The following is a 22,330-nucleotide window of genomic DNA, read 5'->3' on the forward strand; positions in this document are numbered from 1 at the left end:
ACCACAGCCTAAAGGAGCTCCTGCAAGCTCGGGGACCGACTTCTGCCTCTACTACTCTACTCTAGGCCCCGCTCATCAGCCAGTGAGTCTGCAATCAACAACGGAGCCAGATGGACACAGAGCAAAAGCCCTGTTGGCTGACTCTCCACAATATGCAGCCCAGAAGATCCGTGTTCAGAAATAACTTCAAGTTCCAACGGGAAAAGAGGAAAATCTTAGTTCTATTGGTTTGTGCAGGTGCACAGACACATATTTCTGCCGCTTGTTTATATACGGAGGAGGTTCTGCTGAGCATGCATGTGCTTTTTAAGGGCACACTTGCACATACAGTATATGCTTTTTTCACAACCCTGGCTCACAGTCCAATCACTGTCCACTGAGGACCAAAACATTATTTTCCATGTTCACCTTTTTAAAGGCAAGATATTGACATCCTCAGCACGCAGCCGTTTCATGGACATTGATTAAACTATCAATGTACTGCATGAAATAGTAGAGCAGATAGTTTTATCGACTATCCCATTTCATGCAGTACATTGATTCTGAGTATATTCAAGAGAGAAGAGATGCTAAAGACATAGTATTTCACCCTCATATAAGGAGCAATATGTGTAGAATTAAGTCATAGACAATTTATTTTTATTGTTTTATGTTAAAAGATGAAATGTCACATAAGACGGTTAATTCAAGATGTACAATCCATTCAGTGCAATCTGATTGAGGGAGTGCTGAACATCAACCAAAGGATCTGCTGCGGGTAGAAGGATTCTGCGTGGTCCATTCTAACTCACCACTCGTTCATCTGGTTGATCATTGCACCTGACAGAGACGGAGCTTATGCCAACTTTTGCCAACAACTAACTTTTCTAAAAAGCCTTATGCGGTTCTTTTCCTTAGTTCCTCTCCTTGTTCTGTGGTTAAAGGGCCGTCGATTTTGTGAGACCAAATGCCATGTGCGCACGCGAGAGAGCAGCCTGTACGTTTTCGGGCGGGGGCCGCGACCTGCCGTGAGTCCCAGGGCAGTGAGGGTTCTATGAGATGAAGCCCAGCGGAGCTGCAGGGAAGGAATAGCAAAACAACACAAGCCGGAAAGCCGGCAGCGTTAGAGACCTGCTTTTGAACTGAGGAGAGGGCTAAACCGTCACGCTTAAGACGTCAGAGGCAGGATTTGCAGCTGCAACCGTGCTACTGTGTACAAGCGGGCACCGACCCTGTGTCCATCCACATACGTTGTCTCCTGCAGGTTATTGTTCTAACACACATTATTTAAAACTTCACATTCACATGCACTCACAATCACAGTAACTACGCTGTATCCAGCTCGCTCATTTAAGCCTTCCCTTGTCTGTGAAGTGCTCTTGGTAATGTAAAGAGGTTCGACCCGCAAAAGCCCAAGGAAGCAGGATTAGTGAAGAACCGCTAGCTAATTAATCGCCGAGGTGTTTGGCAAATGAATCTTGGTTATCTGGTCCTCTAATCGCAGAGGAAGTGGCATGACTGACCCAGCCGCTTTGAATCCCTCTGCCTGTGCTTTCTGCAATCAAGCGCAGAGAGATGTGGAGGAAATATCTGCTTTATTTTGCTCTGGCCCTAATTCAATTAAAAAAAGATAGGCCAGTGCATTGCTGAACGTGTTGTGCATTGTTAGATTAGCCTTTAATTGGCTGGCTGCAGGAAGTTTGGACGCGTGTGCTTTAAACACATTTTTCGTGAAACTTGGTAGACGAGGACAGGATTAAGTGCAGAGACGGAGTAACTCTTTGCTGTCCTTCCTCCTAAATGGTGGAACGAGCTCTTTGATGACATCAGGACCGCAGGGAGTCTTTACATCTTCCGCCGCAAACTAAAAGACCCACCTCTTCAGACTATACTGCGACTAAAAACACTAACAAATTGTAGCACTTACATTGGTCTTATAATGGCTCTTCTTTAGAGCAAGTTGTCGGCTTATTTGATGAAATCGCACTTTCTTGTTCTTCTGAGTTTGTATACTTATGGTTGAAATGCACTTACTGTATGTTGCTTTGGATAAAAGCGTCAGCTAAATGACATGTAGTGTGTAATAACAAAATAAGTAAATTGAGCGATTATCTGGATGCAGAACACCTGAAGTTTGACTAAAAAGAGAATCTTTCTGGACTACCGGCAGACAATGGAGTAGAAAAATGAAGCTCTCACACCCGCAGGCATACAGGCTGATCACAGTAGCTGGTGTTCGACTGCTCCTGCCCCGACACAGACCGCTTGCCTCCGTGGCACAGAGGAGATTTGAATGTAGCACTCGAAGTCTGTGGCAGCATGCCTGTGTGGCATTTCCAATGCGCCAACCTGAACTGCCATGTCATCTTATTCTCAACATCATGCTACAGCTCGGTGGGGGAAAAAAAAAAAGTGAGCAAATGACGGAGAGATAATCTTCGGGAGAACAGAGATACAAGTTTAGTTCGAGGACACCCTGAGACTCTGAAATGGAAAAAGTGTCTGTGTGTGTCGGTCTTTGTGTAACCATAAGTGCATGCGATCTGACTCATCTGCTCCCAAAGAGGCCTCAAATGAATTAGGTTAAGCGATGTGCAAATCCCGCTGTTTGTGTGAGCGGCGTGGGGGGGGGGGGACTCCAGCTGAGCATCACAGACTGTCCCTGACTCCTCAAAGAGAACACGTCAGGAGACAATAGGAGCGGCTTCGCCTCCCTTCGGGAATCATCATCACGAGAAAGCACCTTTGAAACGTTTCAAGTTCTCAGTTTTCTCTGCAATGAAAAACACAATGGGCAAAGCATATAAAAGAATATGAGTTTCCACTGAAGTTATGATTATGGCTTTTTCTATAGCTCCCTTTGGTGAGCATGGCCCTTAGCAGGGTGACGAGGAGGCAGCTCCCAGAGCAACGGGAGATGGAACTTCATAATTGTTCTGTCACAATAAAACTGATGCAGAGCTTCCGGATTTCACTTTATGGCATTGCATGAAAACTCACATAAACTCCGACAGGAGAGGAAGCGGCCTTACATTGATCAATTAATGTAAAAGCCAAACAAAAATCTGCATACTGTGAATGCTTAATGGTGTGCATCAGCGTGCACGTGCCAGTGTTTATTCATGCATGCGTTACGTTTGTGTGGCACCAACTTAAAGCCTCGTTCTCATTGTCCAATATTAATATCTGAGTAAATGCTGTCAGACAGCTCCTGGTGAAGAGCCCCCAGCAGTCATTAGCTGTAACAACCTGGGAGTGTTCCTCAGAGGGACATGCTCTTCGCTCCAATTTCAAAGAACACAGAGGGTGCGTGGAGCACCGATCACCTTTACCGCGTCTCTGATGTTTTTGTTATTCTACAAATACTGAGGTGTTTTTTTTTTCTTTTTTCAAGCGCAATTTTGAGGCTGCAAGCCGCATCTATCGCAGGCATCTGCTGCCGCATTTTGATCACGGCCGCGAAAGACAGTTCGCTGTTTTTTGCCATTCACCCAGGGTAATTGCAGTCCATATTTGTGAAGCTAGGAGGTACTTTACAGTTTTAATGGAGGAGGTAAATACAGTAATGACTCCAACTGTGATAGAATAGAATAAAGAAATCTTACGAAACCCATGAAAGACCACTAGTCAATTCTTAAAATCTATTTCTCATTTCGAAGGCTGCTGCAACAACCATACGCTGTAATACGTAGGATGGGATGATCGTACATTCTGTCATTTAAGGTTATTGTATAATTATGAAGAATGAGAATATTCTAAAGAAAAAGATTCAGTTTAATTTCTATAAAGTCCTAACTACTCTGCACTTAATTCCTCTCTGTTTCAGTCCATTGAGGTGTACCTTCTCCATCAGAGCCCTTCATACAGTAATTACTCATATAAAAGGCAGCGAGCCTTTCATACGAGTAAATGGGGAATAATAAAGGTTGGCGAAGCTTGAGAAGCTAATTGTTGGCAGTCTGGTAAAAAGCAAAGAGATGGAGAGCATACTAAACAGATTAGCCCATGATGGACACATAACAGACATTTTGTCACTTGGAGTCTTATGAGACACCTTCGTTACAACCGTGCCAGAAAAATATCTCCCTCCTAACACAAACCTCAGAGCATGTTTCATTTCGTCTCAGCTTTCTCACCTTTTTACACATATATCTAGCACATTCCCCAGAAACCCAATTTAATCCATTTGAAATATATTGTCTTTGCTGAGGATGTTTGGTTGAACTGTTCCCCATCAACAATGTTGCATATAGTCTTGATTGCAATCTCAAATTTCATTTGACTTTGAAAAGTTGCTCATAATACACGGATATGTTCATGAATAGGTCTAGATCTTTTAATCGTTCATTAAGTTAAACTTCAAACAAACATTTGAACAAATCATCAATGAGTTTGGTCGGTCGGTCGTCTTCCTCTACTTCTGGAAGGGGGAGATAACGTAAAAATAAATATTATCACCATATTTCTTGAATGCTTTGCACGCTGCTTTAAACAAACAGACAGAGAAATCACCCTTTTTAATTGGAAAAAGAAACCTCCAAGAACTAGAGATTACTTTTAACAAAGCCAACACAGAACACAGGCACGGGAATGCCTAATATTCATTAATATCAGGTCAGGTCATTGTGGTAAACAATGCACCGTTTTCCTCCTCCCTTCACATTCCATTGGAATTTGCGAACACTAATTTGACAGCATGTTGTAAGATGCAATATGGACTAAAATACGACACTTCGTACATGTCTTGAAAATTCTCTTCTGTGCTCTCTATTAAATTTTCACTTCGTACTATGGACGGGATAATGGCATTATAAATATGAAAGAGTCATATTATTGGTTTCCTTGTTTGAATTACTGTGCAATTCATTTTATCTGCCTCAAACCTTCTTTTGATTCCTAGAAATGCATAGCTGCATTACATCCAATATGACATCTTATCTTTGTGTACCTCATGTGCCTCACATTTATGCTCTGTTGATCTTTCGTCTATGGATGTCACTTAAAACATCTAAAACTGTATTTGTAATCCATTAGTTTATCCTTAGATTTTCCGAAATCCGCTTTGAAAGCGGGTCGGCCATTTGCATGACAGAGGATGCTTTAACAGGTGCACAGAAGGGTGTGTACCTACGACCTATTAAGTTGTTTTAATACCGTACATGATTGGTATGCAGTATTTATTTGCTAACTAAAATCCCAACACACGTAAAAAGGGAAACAAAGAGAATAGAGGGCATATGATGATAAAGTGGAAGATAAAGGGGAAGATGCCAGATGTCATACAGACTATTTATATCCAGGCAGCCGGGCCGATCCCAGTAAAGACAGGCTACAAATGCAGACAGGGCCTTGAACCCCTGAGACCTGATATAATATATTACTTATTGTTAATAATTCAAATAGCTATCCATCTCCTGTTACACATTCTGCTTGCATTAGGCTTCTCACATTCATTATCATATCAGTTAACACGATTTAATGCAAATGGCTCCACCCAGGAGCAGTGCCTACATATCAATTACTTACTGAGTGTTGTGCACTACACAACGTATTATGGTAACAATGCTCAATTAAATTACCCCTGAGAAGAAGTGTCGGAATGTGAATGGCAGGAAAGGATGAGCGAAGAGGAGGGAACATGAGGGAGGAGAATGAAATGTTCTGTCCCCCACATTTCTTTCCCTGAAGGACCCACCCTTAAGGCACTTCATTGAGTCTCAAAACCAGATGCCACCTCAAGAGGATTCTACGCCTCAAATCAATGTTATTTCAACAAATGGAAGAGAAATAACCTACACTCAGAACCCCTCCTGGCGACTGGAGTGCCACCCACTACGCCTGCAGAGCGAAATACACTGAAATCATTAAATTGCACAGCAGAGGATCAATGACTGCATACAATTTCAGCTCATGCAATTTGCAGGGATGTTTATCTTTCCAATCATTCAACAGTTTTCCCAACAACTATAGTGAATATACCTAAGGCAGATGCTCAAGTTTCAGTCAAAATGACATCTCCATCACTCCATAAATGTGGCAACAGACATTTTTTGGTGGATTCAGTGAATTGTGTTTTAAAACAAAGCTTCTAAATGTTTTATAAGGCAGGCATATACAATCCTTCGACGCACAACGAGTTTTCCCACTGGGACCTCTGGAGTGTGTATTGCGGCCGCAGAGGGACAAACGGTGAACTGCATTTACAAGCAGACGGGGGTTACTTCACACTCCAGAAGGAGTACACTACGACATTTTATTCCCCCTTCGAAAGTAAGTTGGCCCAACAATGAAATGAAGTGCAGCGCTGAAGAATAATAACATCCGAACAGCAAGTCAGCAAGTCGGCAATATTTAGTGCAACATTATGAACACAAAGCAAAATGAGTTTTGTGTTATAAGGACGTGTTTTAGTTTAGAATTTAAATACACCAGCTTCAAGTTTTTTATTCATCAAAGTACTGTTGAACATAAGTAGAATTTTTTCGTGGAGGATCTCTATATCTATACCTGCCCATAAGGCTTTTACATACATGTCACAGTAGGCCCAAAAACCATCATTGAATGTAATGATTAAGAAAATCAAAACGTAAAAAGATTGAGAGTATAAAAATAGTTTTAGTTACCATCCTTAACGGTTCTGCTTCAGCAAATATGAGGCTCAGGACAGTGACAGATCTTCATGCATCTTGTTCTGACCTCTTATCAGCTGAGTTGTAGTACTCGCAAAAAAGTCAGAGACCTCCCAAAAATTGGGGTTTCAAATCCCAACTTCAGTGATCCACAGCAATTTCCTCTCACACCAACACGGTTGACATTGTCATTGTTGACATTTTTCTCTGGCCAAAACCAGCTCAAACATTTCCCTTATCCACAAAGCTATCTCAAAATCCACCCTAAAGATTGGAAGTAACCATACAAAATGTTTTACCAGAGGATGATTAATAAGGATTTTTTTCCCATCTGTCAAAAAGGGACTAATTCAATTCATGCAACAACGATGCAGCAACGTATTTTGCAGTGTACATATTTCCTTTTTCATCAGCTGAATCATTGCGCTTCAAGAGATCGACCATTTCCTCTCACCCGAGTTAAGGGAAGTATTCAAGAAAGTCAATTTGGTTACCATCCAGTGTGCTTCCTGAGCCTCAATTATGCTGTTAAACCTGCAACCTTATACACGTAAGCCCTCTAGCTGTCCCTCCAAAGCGACACTAATTACACTGGGGACTAAGACTAAATCGGCGCAGCATTACCATACCTACCCATTACCTGAGTGTATGTGCGTGGGTGAGAAAAACACGGAGAAACCAAAGAACGGGCCACATATTATGCGCCAGTTAGAAGGTAGGCTGCTGGTACGAAGCCCCCCCAAACGGGTCTGTATTATTCACATTATGATTCCGCGCCCACCTTGTTGAGAAGGTTTCCCTGAGTAACAATTTAAATAACTTGTTGCATTTTAAAAGATTCTATGTAGTTACAGGAATTTATCGGAGGGTTCAAAAGAAGATTGAACTTTCAGACATTAATTTTATACATCAGTGATCAATAAACACGATCTTCTTTGCCTTGAGGTAATGAGTCGTGAGCATTATCCCCGCAAGCCACGTGTGTACAATCCTGAGCCACAGTAGACCGCAGGTTCATATTACCACAAAACACTACAGCTGCCAATTTCACTAATTAGATCCTCCTTTTCGGACCAAAGGTGAGTTAATTAGGGAAAACCCTGCAGACCCTATGACATCACAGGACCGCACACAGATCTCTTCAAGCGAATAATTGCCCTCTAACCCAAGTTAAGTGATAAAGTGGCAAGAAGATGTGAAGTGGTTCCTCCCCGCGTCATGAACATAACTACTTTTAAGCTTGAAATATACAGTACAGCTACCATACATTGCTGGAGCGATTATTCCATTCAATTTACTTTGTATAGGCCAAAATCCCAAATTTTACAAATCTGTAATCACCTATTGCCCTCTGTCCATCGAGGGAGAGGAATCCGTAAGAGATTTACTATTCGATCACATCCATTTGACTGTAAATAGTTTCCATTTACCTTGTCTTCAAGCTTCAAGTGTTCTCCCTTACAAATACATGTATATCTTAAGAGAAAAACAGGTTGCTATCCTACAACATGTTTCCCACACAGTATTGCTATTAAAAAGAATACAACGCAACAATAACACAATTTCCCAACTTGCATCATAAATGATGTCTTAAAAAGAACTTGAAGCTGTCAAACTATCCATTTTACCATTAATAATGAAGGCTAAAAGCTTGGTTGGTAAATTTATTAGCATTTTGTTATACAAATTGAAATTCTTTCACATCCAAAGAGCAAATACTCCGACACAGAGAAGGTAAACAACCCGTTATCTTGGGTGCATGTGGCGGTTGGATGAGGTTAGGTTGGATTCCTCTCCCCAACAACTCGTCCTCCAGCAGGAGTTAAGCACACGGCGCTTCCACGTGTTTCGGGGTGTGGCTTTGAGAGGTGAGCACTGTAGGGCTATTTCTTCAGTGAGTTAATTTTAAAATCAGGCAGAGCCTTGAATGGAAATAAATGTAACCCGAGATTATGTTCAATATTATTTGATTCATATTAACGTCAAGCTAAGCCATGTTTAGAAAACCAGGCAGGTTTACAAAGGTTTTATGATGTTTTACTGCACATACAGTAAACGTAGTTTGCACACTGCCAGAGGGGAGGAGGGAGTCCAATAGAGTATCAAACCGGTGAGGATGGCTGCTCTTCTCCGATAACAACGCCTCTGCAGCAGATGTAGCTCCTCGCTCTGCCTTGTTCTTTCACACGAGCAGACGAAGCTCGGGGTCGCTGTCAATGACGCACACTCACTGGCGTGCAGCTGGTCTGCAGTGTGCGTTGGGGGCCAGGCAGGGGTGAGAGGTGACCGGTGTAAAAAGGGCAGAAAATATCACATTGCTCTCCCTAGCCGACTGGTAGAGGGTGCCGAAGATACAGATGAAGCCGTGTGTTTCACTGTGTGGTTTACCTCCGTCAAGGTCATTACATGGAGCCTGCTGCCACAGTATGTGCCAATTGACCTGGCCATGACCCCAGGACGATGCTCAGAGTCATGCTTCATTTCAGCTCTAACCGCCATTAAAGCCGAGGTCCCATCCAACACTAGAGTCCATTCAGGATGTGTGTGGGTATTTAGGTAAGGATTTACTCTTCTAGGAGCTGATCAAACAGCCTATCAATTGTGTAGCTTGTGGAAATTTAATGAACAAATCCCCGCCTGCAGCAGGAAACATTTTAAATGTTACCTTCATTTTATGTGGAAAGCTGGACAACACAGGAGACATTTAGACATTTCAAAAGCTCAGAGACTGAGAGAGCGAGATCTGGAAGATTAGTATGCAACACATGGTGAGAAAAACTAACATATTCCAACACTTCACCGTAGTTTAGTTTTACTCGGATGAAACTAAAGCCCCATTTTCTAGATATCAAAGAGACACTGTAATGTTGCTGAGTTAGACTACTGAGCAAATGTTTGTGTACCGTAAAGAAAACAAAATCTTGAAAGCATTCCTAATATAAACTGTTATTCTGTTCAGCCATTGCATGTGTTGCGTAATAGTGAAGAAGGTGGTGCCGAGCAGAGAACAGGAGGTCAGGAGGTGGGAGGGGTTGCGGAGGTATGGAGGGAATAAACATATTTTGATTTTAATTAAACCGTCTATTCAGATTTATTTTGACAACGGACCTTGAGAGAGTGCTTAGTGAAAAACGAACACCTTGCAGAGGGTTAAAGCCCTTTCCAGCTACTTAGCTTTTCCATCTTTGCATGCCTCCTTTACATCCATTCATCAGTTTAACAACAGTAAATAAAGAAAAAGGCAACTCTTGGTTGTTGAGTGAATATCACACAATGCTGTTCTTTTTATTTTCAATCAAACTAATGTACCTAATCCTTTTGGATTACATTGAAAACGTGGAAAGGCACAAATGTTTATCTTTTTGATTCAGATTTGTATCATTGAAGCTGCTCTCTATTTTCTTATCTGCTATCTACTGCACTTTTGGATGTCAAATGTTGAGTCTTTATTGATTCTTATCTACTTTTGGGGAATTGACAAGATCCTGATCTCTTTTGATGTCTCACACCTGAATAAGTACTAATCCATAAAATAATTGTATCTGTAATAATTCTGATCTTTGACCTGTTCGAATAAATTACAAAATAGAGCAGAAAACAAATTAGCCAAAGACAGTAAGATACATTGCCATAAGCTGCTTTGTAAGCTTCATCATCTTTAATAGGATGTTCCTTTAGGCCACTCTGCTACACTATAATGGATAATGCAGCAGGCCCATTACTCTTTAAGTAAAATTAATCTGCCTTTCAAAAGACCAAGTACACTTGACATGCAGACACATTCTTCCTGACAAGGTCATCATCCTGCGAGTATTCATAAAAAGCAAAACAATTTAACATTATCAATGGGAAGCCAACAGCACGGATATCCTTTTTCCCCCAAAGACTATTTTTCCTTTCATGGGAACGGTAGGCTGTAATTTCTCCTGGGAGCCACAAACTGCAGCTATCTCAGCTCTGTTTACTAATCTTCCCTCGACACCAGTTTCTCAGCCCTACAATGGTAATACTGGTCTTATCTCATAAACTCTTGTTAGGCCCCTGCACACACACACACCCCCAGTAACCCACCTTGGCTGGCCAATGTAATACATGTTTAGAAGTCAAAACAGGGATTAGGCCAGCGAGATGGGGAATAACTGGAATACCCACCTTGCAGTCGTATGTCAAAATGTCACCACTTTGTTATTCTATCCTTGTAGACGTTTGTGTGAAATTGTCAGAATTAGCATAAGACTTCACAGGCACAGTGACAATTTGACCAACAAACTCCACTCAGTTTGACCAAGTAGACATGTGCGACTGATGTTACTTCACAAGGACACTGATCACCCATCAACAACACGGGGCTGCGGGATGAGCTGATAATCATTTAAACCTAATTTGCCTTCTGATTCTCAAAACTGATCGATCGAGAGCTGATGCTCGCAGTGCCTCTCGCAATGTCATCATGTTACAGTAGCTGCTGTCGCCTTTGCCTCTGAAGGCCCTCAATCACTGTAAATGCCATAGCAGTGAGTTTGAATTCAGCCCAAAAGGGAAAGTATCAATTATTCAAATTTTGCTAATGGCTGCCGGCAGATTCTTGCTGAAATGATGCTGTGGATGTGGGTTTTACGATTTCCGGATTCAATTTAGGATTTATCAAGTTCACTATTCTATTTTGTTGAAAAGTGGGTGGAAATGAACACATTTTTTGTCCTATAAATCAAAATCATAATGCAGCATTTAAAAATAACACCATTTATAATGGTGTAGTATTTCCGGAGGCCTACAATTATTTCCAGTTTTTTAATATGGTCTGAAGTGTCTGATTGTCATCTATACATCTGCACGTCTTAGCTTCTCTATCTATATGTCTGCCACATCAAATGTCACTCCTTTTCTCCAAACTTGTAAAATGATTGCCGCGACTGAACATGCAAGCTCTTTCTCTCTCTTTAAAATGGATGTTTTGTCACGTCATAAATTGGTTGAATTTTCATTACCATATCATAGATTGCGTAATTGGTTATATACCCCCTAGGGACGCATGTTTCCACAGAAGAAGTAGTTTCAGCAGAGAAGCCGTTGCAGCCATTGATATTTCTGCTGAGAAGCTGAAACAGCACTCTTGTCTTTGTTAGATCCCTGTAGGTATTTGTTAATGCAGAGATAGAGGAGCGCCTTATAAACTATGCATGCCATCTCCCTCTGGAAACCGCCAGTAGAGAGCGTGATGGCAGAGAAATGCTAGTTTCTATTAGTCCTGTGAGGCTGGTTAACATAAAATTATCCTTGGGGTTAGAGGAAATTGGGGGCTTCATTAAAGCCGCAGCATAATGGACGCTGGACATCTGCAAAGGCCAATTTGCATGCAGGAAAACTTTGGGCGCATCAACAAGTCATTTCACTCCTCAGACAGTATAATAAGAAACCAAAGTAACAAACTAACTGCTGGCATATGTGAAGAGCTGCCTAGTTTTGTGCCCCATGGACATAATGTGTTTCAGATTTATAGTGAGCCGAGGGCCTGATCTGCTCTGACCAATCTGCAGAACTGTGGAAGGGAGCAGCACTCACCTCGCAGGAGGTCGGGGCTGGCATACGGGGAACTGTACGTCCGGAACAGCAGCCAGTCAAAGTCATCCTCCTCCCCCTGGGTAAAGTCACACAGACTGGGGTCTGAATCCTCTTCAAACGTGCAGCCAGCTGCTGAAAATAAAGAGGAAAATGAAAGCAACGGGCCATCAATAAAAGAAACAGGATGTTTTTTCAGATTTAGAAAAACTGACTTTACCTCAAAGATGAACAGGACACATTATTGACATAAATAAATACATTTTCATTGAAATTGCTGGTTTTGTCTGGCTATCAGTCCCAGAACTGCTTTAACACCAAGAATGTTCATGCAAAAAAAATATTAAATCAATTATCACAATTATGGCAACACTCAAAATTACTTAAAATATAATAGAGCTTTGGTTCTTTATCTTCTGATTTTCTTTAAACCTCCTCTTCTTATGAAGCGGCATTAAAGTCAAACAACCAAGACATATTAGTTCCACACTGAATGTGCACTTGATCTATTGTCCTGCAGCCCCACTGACCACCTCACTGCAGCTTGGGACTAAAGCAATGACCTGCGGTTACCAACGATGGGAACATTTCAACCATGCGATGCAAGGCCGACGATAAGTAACTACTCAGGTCTGGTAGTGAATGCTGCACCAGGGTTATTATGATACGTATATTGCTATAGATTATCACAGTACCCTGCGTGTACTCACTGGCTAATTAACTAGTAGTTCATACGGCCATCACCAAGACAAACATTACACTCTTTAAGCTTAAAATGAATGTAAAGAATGAGTTTGAATAATCAATAACGAATAACTCCTGTCCTAGTTTTATTAAAACCAGGTGTCCACCTGTGCTCTCAGACCAACACGAAATCAAGTAATGAGTAATAATTACTTAAGACAAAAGGAACAAAAGCACCTGGCAAAATCCATATTTGTCCGTGCAGTTGAGGAGAAAATAACCCATCTCATAAAGCATTCACAAAATAGAATACATATCCCAAAGCTCATACACAAAGCCATACAAATAGTAATACTATTTGGGCAAAGCAGCCACCCTGGGGAATGTAGTGATTCTCATAATACCTCACAATCTGCTATTCCACGCGCCAAAAAGCTAATTTTTTCAAATTTAGATTTAATAGCTATGGCTTTAATGGTCTTTGGGTCCTGAATAATGTTCTCCAGTTCGGCTTCTCCTGCCATATTTCACATTAATCCATCGGCGTGAGAATTACAGTCTTAACAGCGGGCAGTTTGAACGACGCAGCCACCAGATCCTGTGTCAGTAACGATTGGAGTAGGACAGCACATGATGCGCCATGCTAATGAGAGGCATAACCACGAGAAGCTCCTGAAGGTGACCCATGTGGTCGGCAGCTTTATTGCTGCTCATTCTTTTCTCTAATCGGCCATTGTACAAATGGGCTCAATGTGACAGGGCGCAGAAAAAAACTCCTGATAAACTTTAATGACAATTCATAATTCTCTTTTTGTGCACGACAGTCCCAGCTTACGGTCATTGTTTTCCATGTTTTGGGCCAAATGAAAATAGATGACGCATTTAAGGCTATGATACAGCTTGGTGCCTTTTGTATTTTTGGCATTTTGTATTTCATATTTTCTTCTAAATAGAATAATGTTTTTTAGTTAAAAAAAAGATTAATATAATGCCATTTTTTGTGAATTAGTTTTTAAAGCGGTCCTTTAAAAAGATACTGCTATAAGAATATAGAAATAAAGTATCCCAGTTTACTTATGTAGCAGAGAAAATATCTCCTTCAAGAAGAGCAAATCAAAAGCAAACATTTGAGGCCAACTTTGGTATTAGATATACTCTTTGACTCCATGTTTCAAACTGATTCTGGTTGGTATTGAAAATGCATCAAGGTTAAACCAAGCTGTTGTCCCATTTTCCTTTCAGTGTTGCTTTGGTTATGAATCAGCCATCTCGCAGCGGGCAAATCACCAAGCGGACAAATGGTTTAAAAAATAGTGTGAATCTTTCTGCCCAACATTCACTTCTGGTGTGGTCGAGGTGGGTGGTAGGATCCGGATTCAAATGTTGTGTTAACAAGACAAAAGCAAAGAATTCTACTCGTGCTTCTCTGCATTTAAATTAATGATTGACTGACTGACTCCATCACAAAAAGGTGAGGTTATATTTATATTTGACTTACAGATTCAAACCAGTTAACCTTCTATCAAACACAGCATATGGAATACCTGACAAATACAGATGTTTCCTCATATTGGTGCAACAACTATTTGATACAATATTACCATAAATCAATCCTGTTGAATAATTGCAGAAGTATTAAAGCGAAACCTCTATCTTATCAAATATACACAGAATTACTCGACTGCTGCATGTCCGCTTAAAAGAAGTCTATATTGGCAAATAGACCACTATTCCTTCATGGTGCCTTGAAATAAAGTACCAAGAGTAGTAAAATGCTGCGTCTTAAATGGCCAATCAATGATTGAACTGGTGTTTCTGCACATAAACGTGTCAGTCCTTAAAAGATGGTTTTGCAATTATAAACCAAGACCTTATTTACCATTGGTTTCACCGGAGAGTTGCTCTAAGTGAGTGCATGCAAGGAATTCTCAACATCCTCAGGAATAACCATGCAAACTGGTCAGATTGAGTTTGTTGTATAAATGACAATTTATAGAGACAATCTTGCAGGGTACTTTTTGAGTCGGTTAGAATACAGAAAGCTGTATGAAATACTAAAATATTTGTATCATTAGATGTTCTCCAGATAGGGTATTCACTGCAGCCCTAACACACTCAGGGTGCCCTTGACTACAGCCAACCTTTTACATTATGCTTGCACCTACATTGATTATACGATAACGCCGGAGCCTATCCGCCATCGGGTAAGCTCAGTCCGTTGGGTGATCGTAGCAGCCAACCAGCAGGGGAGCGAGTGTAGGTTTCTCCCTCTGGGTTTGATTTATCGCCCCGTGCCAGGCGGTTACTGCACAGATCTGCCGCTGAGGCCAGGGGTTAATTGTCCCACACTGGGGTCTATTTCTAATAGAACAGCCGGAGATATTGGACCTGACACATCCAAATGCTGGCACTATATTATTCCCCACTGCTACGGTAAATGAAGCCTGCAAACTCCTCCCTACAAGAGACTCATCATCCAGATGAAGGAAGCTGGGACGCAGGGCCAGCGCTGCCCTGGAATGGCGTCTCCTCTCAGCACACTGGGAGGGATCCGGCTAATCTACTATGACAAAACACACTCCCTTCTCAGCTCCTCCTGACGGACCCATGTGTGTGGGGATTGCCAGTGGCCATTTTTTCCCTGAATTACAGCATAATTTAGTGCAAGGACCAGTGCAAAGTCAGACACTGCCACGTTTTTATGGCTGAGGGTGACAGGTTCCATAGTTAACTAAGAGCCAACTGTAAATATCTGCTGTTAGCTGATATAACTTAGAAAGCCCATATAGTTCAAATGCTTTTGAGACTGCCCATGTGCTTGGTCTACTTGCCAAGACTGCAATCGTTTTTAATATGTAAGGCAGGACTTCAACAAGTTGCTCATCATGCTGTGCCTTTTCTTGGAAGCAAAACAGGAGATGTGATTAATTAATTGTTTCTAACAAGCCAGGAAGTGAGCTAGTTTCAAGGATGCAGCGGTAAACATTGTTCGAGGTGCTCAGCAGGATGACTAAATCAGACTGCGCACGTGCCCTGCATGGCATTACATCCATGCACTGTTCGCAGGGATACCTGAGAGCAGGAGTCGGCGTGATGAGAAGGGTCTAGAGAGGATGAGGGAGGATTTAACAATTCCAGATAATCAGATTTTTGTCATTTTTGGGGGGTTTTGTTTTGTTTTTGGTTTAAATGCTCAGTGTTTACAGTGACCTTATCACTCCATAAATAAATGAATACACAACAACTGACTATAGTAAACCGAATTTAACTTCCGGCTTACACAGTGGAGGTGATGAGCCACATTGTCAGAGGATGGATGCCGTAGCTTCACTTTGATTTCTCTTTGACATACAAGACAATACAATTTGCTTCCACATTTCTAAGGGATACATAAATGTTCCCTATAGTTTTATATGCACAGTTAATAAAGACTTTTCTCTGTACATATCAGTTGCTATTGTCAATGTAGGCCTTCATGTGAGATTTGGTATCTCTGTTTACTTGTATAATCTCTTGACTTGCTATGTAATTGGAATTTCAGCTATGCACAGTGAATGGTGTAAGAGTCTCTGCTTATCCCCTTTATTTGCATATGTTTTAAGCAGAGGGACGCTGGCCGAAGCTTATTTAAGGTATTACTATTCCTATTCCTTTCGATGGAATAAATCAAACACAGAATAATAGGAAGTGTGTGATATAAAAGAAGTCGCAGGTTTGGATGTATTTAAATGAAAGCCAAAGTCAAGACCATCTCCATGGTGAATGTGTTGACTGTTATCAAGTGCAATTACCAAGTGTACACTCTTATTTCCTCATATTTCAAAGAAAATAAATAATCTATCATTAAATACAGAAAGCCATACTTTGATCTAAAAATCTGCAGTTAATCTTTTCACTGGGTTCCAACAGATTAAGTACAGAGAGCAGAATAAAATAGTCCAGCCTATAGGGCAATACTTGTTTTATTAGTACTTGCTCAAAAAAACAATAAGCCCAATGGAGATAGTGAAAAAAACGTATGTGAGGAAACTGTTTTAAGTTTTTTCAAGTGATGAAATGTATTACAAAACATCTTATTAGGAAATAATTTGGGTCTGGGCCCTAGGGATGGAATTTATTTGAAAATTACATGCAACATGTGGTGGGCAACATTGATAAAATCCTCCATTACACACTATGACATTTTAATTCACAACGTTCAAATAATTCAATTGAGAAGATGTTTACGGATAGAGAATGAACGGCATATGTTTGGTTTGGCTAATTCGGGATATTAAATACCAAAAACAGAAGCTTTGTCACATTAATGCAAAACTATGTAAAAACACAATATTACCATAAATCATTCCTGTTCATTGATTAGAAAGATTGCCATAAAACCGGTGATATTACAGCATAGGCCCCCATGGTAATAGGAAAAATACACTTTTATTTCTTAGTCTCGCACTGTTGATCCAACCCTATATTCTGCAGTAAACATAAAGGAATATACACATTATCTGCCTGTGGTGGCGGGCGCGGTTTCAGCTCGGCTGCAGGTGTGGGAGAGAGGGGGAGTGGCTCAGTGAGCAGTGCCAGGTGAGAACGCCTTGCAATCAGCTGGCGGTAATTGACGTGTGTGTGTGTCCTCTCCTCCCTATTTGAACAGTGAGGCGAGCGAGGAGGTGTGTGTGCGAACGAGCGAGCGGAACGCCGGCGCGTTATACTGCGAACAGAAAAATAAAAACCCATTTTGAACTCTTCACCCTGTTGTCACGTTCCTTTGTCCGGAGCCAGAACAACCCACACCGTACAGTGGCGCCCAACCTGGCGGACGAGGGACAGCAGGCAATGCCGGCCCAACCAGCGCTCGCACTGGGCCAGATGATCGGGGAGCTGGCGGCAATCCAACGAGACCAAGCGGAGGCAAACCGGCAGTTCCTGGGGGCACTCCAGGCCCAGGTGGGGAGGCAGGCCCAGGCGCTGGAGCAGTTGGTGGCGCGGTCAGGACCCGTTCAACCACCACCGGGCCCGACAGCGATGGCGAGCCTGACCTTGCACCGTATGACGGCCAAGGACCACCTGGTGGTGCACCCCAGCGGGCGCGCCGCCTTCGACCCGAGGAGCAGCAGCGCCACGGGGAGGGGGCCAGCAGCCGGCCGCGGGGTGGCCCATACCGGCCCCACGCCGGGCGCCAATGGCCCTACACCGGACCCCCCAACCGCAGCAAGCCCCGGCACCCTTCCTGACCCACCCGGAGGTTCTCAAACGCCAGGGCAAGAGTGCTGGGAGTGCGGGCAGCCCGGCCACCTGCGGAGGGAGTGCCCGCTGATGGAGGTGGGGCAGGTGATCCGGGTTGCCGGCGCCCCATCACCCTCCCCCGGCCCGGGAGCGACGTACCGCGTTCCGGTAAGAATCCAGGGGGGTATACGCCAGGCGATGGTGGATTCGGGCTGTTCGCAGTCCGTGATACACCAGAGCCTGGTTCGGGCTGGGGCATTGGTGGAAGCGTCGCGGGTGAAAATTAGGTGTGTGCACGGGGACATTCACGAGTATCCCATAGTGTCCGTAGAACTTAGGTTCAAGGGGAAAAAATATAGGATAAAGGTCTCGGTTAGCTCCCACCTGACGCACCCCGTAATTTTGGGAACGGATTGGGAGGGATTTAACACGCTAATGGGACAGGCTGCAGGGGTGCGTTCACGACCGACAGGGACATGCGGTATTTGTGCTGTGCTCAGCGGTGACGCGAGGTCGTCCAACGCCGCCGGGGGAGAGGGGGAACCGGCGGAGCCTCCCGTGGAGACGCCGGCAGTTCCCGAGTTTCGCTCCATGGAAGATTTTCCACTCGAGCAGTCTCGTGACGATACTCTACGCTCAGCCTACGACCAAGTGATAAGAATTGATGGTCATTTGGTGCGCCCTGAGGCAGCACAGTCGTACCCGCACTTCTCATTGATTAGGGACAGACTGTATAGAGTGAGTCGTGACCCTCGGACGGGGCAGGAAAACACCCAGTTGCTGGTGCCGAAAAGTCGCCGGAAAATGATTTTCCAGGCGGCTCACTATAATCCGATGGCGGGTCCAACCGGCGCGTTATACTGCGAACGGGAAAAATAAAAACCCATTTTGAACTCTTCACCCTGTTGTCACGTTCTTTTGTCCGGAGCCAGAACAACCCACACCGTACACTGCCATGATCTGCAGATAATCTGTCCACTTTAAAAAGTATTTTCTAGCAAATCGGTTGTTGTCGGCAGAGTCCTTCATGGTGGCATGAAATAAGGTACAAAGATTAGTAAACCACGTCTGAGGAACGGAAACCAACAAGCCAGAAGAGGAAGCCAGAAGAATCACAGCAGAAGACTTAAATCTCAGTCTCCCATTCGCAACGAAAACAGTAGAAGCCAATGCGTGCGCTCCAAGAAACCATCTCACAACCTCAGGCTCAGTGTCAAAGCAGCCTCTGCCCCGAACTATCTGGCAGCCAGAACCTGCGAAGTCACCCGGGAAACGCGACGTGATGATGAGGCGTCGGATGCTCGCCGCGTGTATGTCGTCATCAGCAAATGGGAACCTAAAGCGAAGCCGCGAAAAACAGTCCTCAGACAGACAGACAGACAGCGCCTCTACTTCCGCGGCCCCGCCCCCCGACTCCGTGACGACTGAGGGGGTCCAGGTGGGGACGGGTGAGTGATGCTGGAGGTAGTGGGAGGAGAGTGGCTGATTTGCATGGCGTGTGGTCCGATACATCAGTAGGAGACAGGTATATTTATTCACTACGGAGGCTCTCCTCCCCAGCACTCCCTTGGCTGCTTTAGGGAGCCATCCATCCCCACACCTGAATACGCAATGAAATCATTTCTGGGCCTCCGCGGGCATTAATAACTCAACCCGGGTAGCTGGATGGGCCTGGTCACACAGAGAGGGCCAATAAACAGATTGAGGAGAGAAAGGGTTGAAGAAGGTGAACAAGTACAGTAGACATGAGGTGATGGTACAGTAAAAAGATAATGAACATTGAATTTATAAACCTTGAATTACTGAACCTCTCACTTTCTTTGAAAGGAAAAAATGCCCCTCCAGCATTGTTTATATTTTTTGACTTACTCCTTTACTTGGAAGAAATCAACTTTTCCTCAATATCTCCTCAATAAAATGATATTCCACTGTTAAATTAGTGACACGGTGACAAAGTATCTGAAAAGATGATTCTTTTCTGCTTCATGATTTGATCAATCATTCTTTTTCCTCAATAATCTCATTATTACTTGACACTTTGATTATTGTGCAATCATCGTGGGTTGAATCAGTGGAAATATATAAACCCTTAAAGAGTATAACAAATTGATGCAGTAGAAACACACATTTGACACATTTAACAACTAACAAATGTAACTACTAACTGATAAACTGAAGCAGATACTTTAGGCTGGTGAGAAATAACAGATATATACTGTATATATATATAACCAGGGACCACAGATAAAAATGAGCTTTAAGCAATAACTGGTATAACGTAGGTATTGTGTAATGTCCCGGCTAATTAAACAAAAAGATGAATCTGTCTATTCTGTTTCTCAAACTCCAAAGGGAATTGGCTCTACCCTGCTTCAGCAAAAGGCAAAGGATACATAACCCTCCCCCTATCATTTCCATACAGTAATTCAAATGTAGGAAAGCCACATTGTTCAAGCACATTTCCTTTTTCATCATCTGGTGAAAGACTCGCACTGAATCCTAAGATACCAGTCAGCCACAATTCATCTTAGAAATTAATTTTGCTTTAAAGAGCTGGTACAGTATTTCATCCCCGGTGGAGGGTTGATGATAAAAGTATCTCGGATGTCACTAGAACAGTCAAAGAGTCAAAAATATTACTGCTCCCTTTCTGTGCTATTCTGAGGGAAAACAAGGCTGTTAAGACAAAGGCAATCCGAGCTCGTTGTCTTCTTATTCTCCTTCGCAGAGAAAAAAAACATCAATTATTCTACTTCCCTGGTCCTGTGGGTATCTTTCCTCCTATAGTAGAATCACTCTCAGTTCACATTGCCGATAAGGAGCTTATTATCATACTTTTTTTCCCATTTCAAATCGTTGGTCTATTCTGAGTCTTTTCAGATTAATCTTAGATTGCTGTGCATTCATTTTTCACTTTGCATTTCTCTTCACTTCCTCAGAAGACAAAAGACAAGCGCATTGTGACAGCAAAGGGCCAAATTACAAATCAGTCTAATTAGCATAAGGACATCTCTCCTGTATTTTATATCTTTTTATTGAAGGCTCTAGTGCCTATCGTGAATACTATTTTAGATTTGAGAGAAATAGGAAATAACTAATTTGCAAAAGCAGGCAAAAAGCAAATAAATAATCACAATGCAGCCGAATAGGGGTCCCTGACTACAGTGAAGGACTATAAGTCTCTTAGCTAGACAGATAAAATGCAGTGAGGGAGCTCTAATGAAATATGAAATATTGTGACCATGTAATGAGTTTTACAAAATGAACCACAAACTGCCTTGTTTTGATTCAGCGCTTTAAGAGATCTTTCAGAGATTGTTTAAGAGATCTGTTGATTTATTGATGAGTTCATCTCTTTGGGTTTAACCTTGAACGGAAATTATTAATTTCTCAGTAAATCCACAGAAAATCATTCAGCTGTTGTGGTGATAATCCACTGATCATGTATTTTAAAAGCAAGAAGAGTCTCCTGTGTCTGGTCACATATAAACCGAATGTTTAGGATTTTTAACTTATGGTCAGAAAAAAATTCAGGATTCTGTTGAATAGAGACATTACTTTGATGGAAAGACCGTTCCCAAAATATTTGCACAAAAAAAAAATGTCACAGGAAAGTTTTAGCAGAGATAAAAGACATAAATACACTATGACACACCTCACGTGTAAAGTAATAGATATCTTTAATTGGGATAATAATACATTATGACTTGTGTTGGTAATGGTTCATAATCCATTTTAGCATTATGAATCACATTATTTTAAATTACATTCTCTATCTAACTATGATGCATTCAAATGTGCCTAAATGGTAATTATGATGAGTCAAACAAAACTCATATTTAATCTTAAATGTAATAGTCACTAGCGTGCTTAGATGAGAACTCCAGCTCCTCGGCTGAAGGATCACAGTGAAGGATATGCATAACTGAAGAGCGTTGACTTGTAAATATTCACCAGTTAACACTTCCTGTGTTAACATTTTCCATGTGTTGTTGTACCAACTGAGCAGTTTGAATAAATATTTCATTCATTCTTTGGCTGAGCGGTCCCAGCTCGAGAATCAAGAGACACTTTCAGAGACGGCTCTTTCTTGTGTGCTTTCTATTGATCGCCACCATAAAAGCAAAAGGGACAACACTCATGAGCAGTGTCTAAATGTAATGTCAATGATTATTTTGGGTACAAATACTCTTATATCCGATTCTGACTGACCTCAGTCAATTCCCTGCAACTCCCGCCCCGCTGGGCCGATTCCCTTG

At 42.3% G+C, this 22,330-nt stretch overlaps 1 protein-coding gene across 7 annotated transcripts in view; it reads right to left on the reverse strand.

Moving 5' to 3' along the window:
• The window catches only part of ptprub (protein tyrosine phosphatase receptor type Ub), a 132,564-nt gene that overhangs the window by 81,373 nt on the left and 28,861 nt on the right, over positions 1–22,330 (reverse strand). For 4 of the 7 annotated variants that reach the window (XM_037453273.2, XM_037453272.2, XM_037453270.2 and 1 more), the window contains exon 2: positions 12,171–12,302. In XM_037453273.2, the coding sequence (XP_037309170.2) occupies positions 12,171–12,302 (132 nt within the window). The remainder of the gene's footprint in view (positions 1–12,170; positions 12,303–22,330) is intronic. The other 3 variants (XM_037453274.2, XM_037453271.2, XM_037453268.2) reach the window with 1 other exon arrangement.

The sequence above is a fragment of the Pungitius pungitius genome, chromosome 11 (assembly GCF_949316345.1).
Source record: "Pungitius pungitius chromosome 11, fPunPun2.1, whole genome shotgun sequence".
NCBI classification, from domain to species: domain Eukaryota; kingdom Metazoa; phylum Chordata; class Actinopteri; order Perciformes; family Gasterosteidae; genus Pungitius; species Pungitius pungitius.